The 7,594-nt window shown below is 46.4% G+C and overlaps 1 protein-coding gene across 1 annotated transcript; it reads left to right on the top strand.

Annotated features, from left to right (window-relative positions):
* Positions 1 to 3,056: 3,056 nt before the first annotated feature.
* LOC127022115 (serine protease inhibitor Kazal-type 6-like) lies at positions 3,057 to 7,045 on the top strand. The gene is made up of 4 exons (XM_050905545.1): positions 3,057 to 3,114; positions 5,249 to 5,274; positions 6,133 to 6,245; positions 7,000 to 7,045. Exons 1-4 carry the CDS (start codon positions 3,057 to 3,059, stop codon positions 7,043 to 7,045), a joined length of 243 nt encoding a protein of 80 aa, XP_050761502.1.
* The last annotated feature ends 549 nt before the right edge of the window (positions 7,046 to 7,594 follow it).

Consider the following 7,594-nt stretch of genomic DNA (forward strand, 5'->3'; position numbering starts at 1 on the left):
CTTGGAGGAACTGGTCCTTTTAGGGGCCCTGGCATGGGGGCACGGCCCTGGGGAAGTGTGAAAGAGAAACGCGGCTGTGGTCAGCCCTACCTGGTCACACCTGGGCAAGGGGCAGGTCTGGCAGTGCATTATAAAAAGGAGGCTTATGGCGAAGGGAGGAGGCTATCTCATGGGGAAGAAAATTAGGAACTGCTGCTTCCTTGAAGGGTGTGTCCGTCGAGACTGTGTTGATCAGCAGAAAATTGCAGCAAGCTAGGCAAGGCTGTAATGAGCCTAATGAGAACCTGAGGAGAAATTAGACTGGGCTCAGGCTTTCAGCTTCTTGGAGAAGAGATCTGAAAAGTTGTACTTGGGGTATGTGAGGCAGAGGTAGGACAGGGGACCCTTCAGGAAAAGGTCTTGAATTTTTTAACCCCAGGAAATAAAGGCCAGAGGTCATGCTGGTAGCTCCAAGATGCTTTCTATCTTGCGGAAAAAGGATACGGAGATGATAACATCTTTGTGGGAGCTGGAGGAGCAATGATATATATGAATGTTCATGATGATGTGCCATCTTTTTGGGTGAGTCAAGGAGTTAATATGCAAACAGCACAGGCAAAAAGTCCCAAGTGCCACGGCTCACACACTCCCTTCCTCTTCCTTTTTCCACCTCCCATTCTCTTGTTACGTAGCAAGAATATCTGCTGCTAAGGCTGATATTTAGGACAAAATCTGCGACTTCCAAGCCTTTTCTTTGGGTCTTGTTTCCTGAAGTAGATAATTTCTTAGTCAGGAATTTTGTAGCTGCTTCCCACCAGAAGATAAGACAGTTGTCCTTCCCCTAGTACTAGCACAGAGCAGTGCTCTGTCCTAAGAAGAGTGATGGAACTTCTTATTTTCAGTTTGTTTTCTGTTAGTACAGGCAATATAAAGCACATCATGCCTTTGTGCCTGCTCTTAAGAAAAGACAAACTAGAGAGTCATGAGAGTCTTCACTGCTTACCTGCTTGTGTGTGTGCAAAAAATAATTAAGGAACAGTCTAAGTAGCAAGTGTATGTGAACAGAGACCTGTCAGCACAGGACAAAGCTCTGCTATAATTTCTTGTTGGCCAAGAGTTCATAGAGCGGCCCCAGAGTAGTGGAGTTTTGGCCATAGCAAGAAATTGTCTTCAACAGCAAGATCCTATGGTGAGCCTCCTCTGCAGTGGTAGTTTCTGCTTGAGGAAGCCAGATACTTACTCAGGAGCTCAGAAGGCTTTGGAAAAGCCCAAAGAAGAGCTGCTCACCTACAGGGAAAGGGAGGGCAAATGGCAAGTACGGGGTATATGGCTGTATCCTAGATGCCTTGTGAGCCTCTAAGCAAGAACTCTTTAGAAGATGGAAAGGTTTGTATCATGTAAGACTAAAGACTGGCCCAGCACAGGTAAGTACTCAGCTTGACACCAGCAAGATTCTGCCCAGCTACACCCCTTAGACAGCAAAGCTAGGTCCAGGTGCCCTTCTTCTATCCCTGATTTTCAGAGAAGTCAGAGGGACAGAAGAATTCCCTCACCTACACCAGCAAGTGGCCTGTTTCAGATGTTATAAAGAAGTGGAAAGGGGTAATAATGATAATCACCTGGTTGGTAATTTAGTCTCTTCCTCTTGTCAGCCCGGAAGGGATTGGTCCCTGTAGTACATTTGCTAAGGCTTTAGCCAGTCTGTTATGCTGCGGCAACCAAAACATTTGGGTAGACAAAGGACTGAGGCATTAAGGCTGTGGTCGTGAGCAGTGACGTATGAAACTAGAAAAGGCAAACAAGTAGTGCTGCGAGTGGCAGAACTAAGCGTGGTTTTGAACGGCGCTGCGGCTGACTGACTTGATGATAACTAAATTATATGAGAGGCTGCGTCGTGAGCTCACCCTTAATAGACATCTGAGAATTCACCTGTCAGTCACAGTTTCTCTGATGTGTGGATTTTAAGATGTCTAGCAAGCTGCAAACTCTAATTCTTCCCCAGATGTAGGGCATTCGTAACATTGCTCTCCTGCAGAAACTCTCTCCCTTGCTGGCTGAGGATGTTAGTAGCATCTTTCCTCTGTTGCTAGAAAAATGTATAAAAATGTATTTATTATTTTTCATTTTTTTTGCTTGTATGTCAAATATGGTTGGAACTAGTTGCAGATTCAGAATTTACTGGGGGAACTAATAAACAGATATATCTATACACATTGCTCTCCTAAGCCTTGTCTCCTTAGGAAAGCATACTAAAATTTTAAGCTTATTCTTATCTGAACACATATTTTGCAAATGGTGCAGCTGAACATAAATCCTTGCACAGACTCAGCTGGAAATAGAGCTCAGGTCTCCCAATTCCCCATCAAATTCCCTTCATTGCTGCTTGCCGTGGGAGCGGAGCCCTAACATATGCTTGTGAATGCGAAAAACTGGAAAACATTGACAGCTAGAGTTTAAATAGTTCAGGGAGGAGAGTCAGCAGTCCTATCTGGGACTGTGCACACAGCTATGAGAGCATGTCACATCGGAGCGCTTCTCCACCCCAACCCAACAAATTTAGAACCATCCTCAAAAATAGCCAGGGAACAACGTATAATTGGTTTCACAGACAACACATTCTCATGCTGTGATTTATTTCGTAACGTCTAGTGAGTGTCATCACGCCGCACTCAAAGCCTTGGAGCTGGCAGTCAGCGAGGGCCCAGAGAATGAAAATTACCAGCTTCCCCGATGAATCACCGCTTTGAAAATTCACCCTTGTGAGAATCCTGTGACTATTTAGAAAAAAAAAAAAAAAAAGATATTACAAGCCCGTCTATCACTCATATAATTAGCCCTTTCTAGGTTTGATGTGGACAGGGCAGCATTCCTAAAGCACCATAAACACAGCCAGGACCAATAATGGCTTTAGAAACGAAGTGGAGAAGTTCTCACAATTAAGGTGGGGAATGAGGACAGGTACGGATGGGCGCATAAATACACAGAAAGGCAGGTCTGTGTGCGCACTGTGGGCTCTGGTGCTGAGACAACACGTCCCGCACAGACCGCTTGGCTTGGACTAAAGAGCTACCTGCAGCATGAAGGCAACAGGCGCCTTAGTGCTTCTCAGCCTGCTGCTGCTGTCTTTCCTCTCGGGTAAGTGATCTTTTCCCTAGCCTAGAAAAAAAAAAAACCAAAACCTTTCCTGACAACAGCAAACTTCGGAGAGCCTTGATCACCGGATGACAGGCTTGAAGATAAAGCTGAGCAAGTAGAAAATATCTGCGGGACTTGCTCACTCGTATGACATATTTCCACTCCTTGTGTGCCTCCGCAGTGAATAACGCAGTGGAGGTGTCACTGGGAGACAGAGCGAGCAAATTCTAAGCAGCTCTTTCAGCAAATGTACCAAAGCAGAGCATAATTATGAATTTTTGGTACAAATGTTCGCTGGAGAGCTTTGCTGAACCAGTTAGAGAAGAAACTCACTCACCTCAGGGTCATCAGCTCTTGTTTTGATCCTAAGCATCTTGGTATTTGGTGTTTTCCTTGGAGATGTGGAAACATAATTAGATGAAAGTTTCAGCTTTCGTTTATGTCGCAGAGAAAAGCTTGAAAATTAAATTCAAATGTCCTCAAGGAGTCAGAACAAAGAGGGCAAATTAAAAGGATCCAGCATTTATTTATCTGGAGATTTACACATCTCTCTGATGATCTGGGAAAGCTGAGTGATGATTTTTGAACATATAGGTCACATCAGTGTTACCAATTGCTTGCGTCCAGCTGACCCAGCTCTGCAAGGCTTGTGGCAACAGTTATTGAAGAATGTGCAGAACAAGAATTATTTATACTTGTTTTTCTGTGAATAATTTGAATAAAGAATTCACTTGAGAAAATTGCAAGCTGTGCATGGAGAAAAGAGGTGAATTACTTTGTACACATTATTCATTATGAAATATTCATTTGTCTTTAATTGAGTCTTAATTGGGACTGGGTTCCATCAGAGTGCTGAAGCTTCCTTCCAAGGCCAGGCAGAATAGCAGCAAACTCTGTGATCTCCTATAAAATAAACAGATGTCAAGAGACATCATCACAAAGTCTTCTGTAGCCACATGTAATATTTATAAAAACTATCTAATGAGCTATTTTGTAAATAGTATGCAGATAGCCATAACAGTGACTTTACAATTAAGGCAGCCTAGCCTAACCTGAGGACATGATAAATACATCAGCGCCAGGGATAAAACAGCAAAGATTGGCAGAAGAAGTAGGGTGGGTTGATGGATGATGGTCTGGCTGACTGAGGGTTGGGTGGGATTTCCAGCGTGTCGGGGCCCAAGTGTAGGACAAGGCCCTCCCGTCTCCTGCCCCGGGTTCCCTCCTGCCCAGAGCCACCTTAGCAGCAACAGAGCTGACAGCGGCCCCACTGACCCAGCAGGTACAGCCTCGCAGCCGAACCTCTGCTGCCCCGCTGCCATGCAAGATGCTGGGTATTTGTCCCACAATGTTGTGACCCAGATTCTGCAAATCTGTGTTCAGTCCACCCTTGAGTATCCCTCCCCCTTAGAGACGCCGCAGGGTCACCCTGTCCCGCAGCTATGACTCAACCTATGTGCCTGACTGCAGCCTTTGCAATGCAGAAATATTAAGAGGATGGACCGATTTGCTTCAGGCCTAGAGCCTGTGGGTACAGCGGGTATTTTTGTGCTCTTACTGCCTGGCACTGCCTGTTCTGCTCTATATCACCCCATGACGTCTCTTTGTGTCTCGCCCGGGATGAACTTGTTCTGGGAGAGTCTCTGGGCTGTGCTGTGCTGAGAGTGGCTGTAAAGCTGACCACGGGGTCTCCTTCTCCTCCTCCACGGTACACTGTTGTTAGCACTACCAGCCATTTTCATTGTTCAGAGGTGCAGGAGCCTAAAAGCCTCAAAAGTCGATATAGCTTTAAAATCTCTGTTGAGCACGGCTCCAGATCCGATATGGCAGCTCGCTTCCCTGGGAGTGGCTGCCTTCCAGGAGAATGGGTTATGTGTCTGAGGTGCAGTTAGCAGCTGAACGACTGATTACATGGTATTTTAGTAACATTTTTCAAAAAAGCAAAATACTGAAAAGCAATTCAGATAATGTATTTCCTTCCCCCTCCTCCGCCGTACAGAATGATGGAGTAGGAAACACCTGGTGTGTGTTTCACTGTGGTTTGCATAAAGGGTTTGTGACTTTAGTTCAGCCTCTATCAGAAAATAATGCTGATGTGTAAAATCTCTGGTTTTTTGTTGTTTTTTTATTCCAGATGTAGAAGGTCAAGACATTGAAGAGGTTAGTGCAGCTGTTTCTGCTTACTGAATCTGCATTTTCTAGAGGAATGGTTTTGTAATCAAGATCTTGGTGCATGGTAAACAGTTTTTAATGTCTTCTAGGAGCAGGTGGGTCCTTCCAAGAAGTCCCAATGCTTTGGGGAGTTCACTGTTGTACAGGGAATGTTATGTGTGGCCACATTAGCAAGCAGACCAGGGAAATAGAGGGTTGGTTTAGCAAATGCTTCCCAAGAATAGGTCTAGGGTGCTTGCACAGGATTGTGTTTGTACACAGCACCACTTATGTCCACTTTGCTCTGCTGTCCAATCTTCTCATGAAACAAATGAACTATTGAGAGTGTTTTGTCCCCCCAAACAAGGTCCATCACTGGGACTTGTCCAGAGATAAAATACCTGCACATTTCCTGGACACCGTTCTTAATTTCCCATAGACTATGGTTTTCTCCTCCTTCCACTGGGAAGGCAGAAAGCTCAGCAAGCGCCGAGCTGAGTGCACAGTTTCGCAAGATGCATGAATCCATGCAGCAGTGAGCTAACTTGGTGCCAAATGCCTGAAAGAGCATCAGTGCTGACTCTTCTGCTACATGCCTAGGCTAATCCACTCCTGTCTTTGGGAGACCAAGACTTCTCCCAGGTGACTGCAGTTTCCCTCCTCAAACATGGGGCAAAAATTCCGCTGAAACACTGCTTCTGCTCATTTCTGACAGGGCTTTTTCTTTCAGTAAATAGGCAGTGTCATCACTGCCGCTTTAGTCCTCTTGTCAGAAAAAGCATTGTATTAGTGACCTTGTATCCAATCTGGAAAGTGAAAGAAAGAGTATGGGAGTCCTGAAAGGGTTTTTTTTAATTCCTTTTGCAGATTTGTAGAGAGTTTGTAAACAGAAGCGTGTACTGCACAAGGGAGTCCAACCCTCACTGCGGCACGGATGGCATCACGTACGGAAACAAGTGCGCCTTCTGCAAGGCAGTGCTGTAAGTGAAAGCAGAGAGGACTGAAATAACAGAGAGCGTTGGCTCCATTTCCACGTATGTAACAATGTTATTCTTGGAGGGGAGGCCCTGCATCCAGGCTGCTCCTCCTGTACGGACCAGCCCCTGAATCATGCCAAGTGGAATATTTCCTCCTTGGAATGGAGCTGTGTGAATGCAATTTAGTTTTAATTCACTTCTAGGCTTTGCATGCTGCTAGTTGCCGTGCCGAGAGGTAGCACGGGGTCTGGGAGGCAATTGCATCCTGCCTGTACCTTCTGCACGCGCTAAATTGATGCACATTTCCCACTATATGCCACAGGCTGCAACTCTCACTGCCCACACTTCTGGATACTGAGAAGTGTCTGGAGGAATGCGGGAGCTGAGCTGTGCCAAATTATCCCTGAAAAGCCTGAATGGACTTTGTGGAACAAGACACAAAATTGCAGAGGAAGAGCCTGAGTTTCTCCTTTTCCTGAGCTCTATCACCTTTTAAAGGAGATGCAATAGGAGCCTGCACCCTGGACTGAATGTGCTTGCAAAACTTCGGTTAACATTTGCTGCACACTCAAGGCTGCCTTATCCTAGGGGAAATCAGAGAAGAGCAAGGAGAGGAGAAAATGGCTTGATGTTCCCTGTGAGGCACCAGGGTACACTAGCATGAGTCAGGCAAACGGTCCTGTTTGGATGGATGAGCTCCACACTGCTATGTCTGTCATACACTGCTTTGTCTAAGTCTGTCTTGCTCCTTTTACAGGAGAAGTGGAGGGAAAATAAGATTGAAGCACGTGGGGAAATGCTGAGTCCTCACTGTCACCAGACAGGAACAGCTGAGCCCCCGTCAGCAACGGCCGCAGACGCCTGTGCACGCACACGGGAGCAGCTTGCCCTCATCTCTGCCGTCTCTGCTCAATAAAATAAAACTCAGCACGATTCTTTGGCTGGATTCCTTTTTCCGTAATACCCCAAAAAGTGCTTTGATACAGCCGTGCTAGAGACTAACGCATGGTTTCGCTATACTGTGCTATTACACCACCCTCCTCCCAGGAAACAAGGTGCTCCCTGTGGCGGAGCAGCGATTCCCACGGCACCCATGGGCTGTGTCCTCTCGTCCCCAGCAGCCGTAGCTCTTCTGTCCTGTCCTGCCTGACAAATTGGCACGCGCTTGCCGGGCAGCCAAGCAGCGCAACTGCTTGTGGGCTCCTGCCCAACCCTCCCCATCCCAGGGGTGGGTTGCAGCGGGCGCCTTTATTCTTTACCCAGCCTCCGTAGACATGTTCCTTCCTCTCTCAGAGGTTATTGTGGGAGGGTGACAGGAGAGCTGGTGAACAGCGTGACTGCATATGCCTCAT

Source organism: Gymnogyps californianus, chromosome 14, assembly GCF_018139145.2.
Source record: "Gymnogyps californianus isolate 813 chromosome 14, ASM1813914v2, whole genome shotgun sequence".
NCBI lineage: Eukaryota > Metazoa > Chordata > Aves > Accipitriformes > Cathartidae > Gymnogyps > Gymnogyps californianus.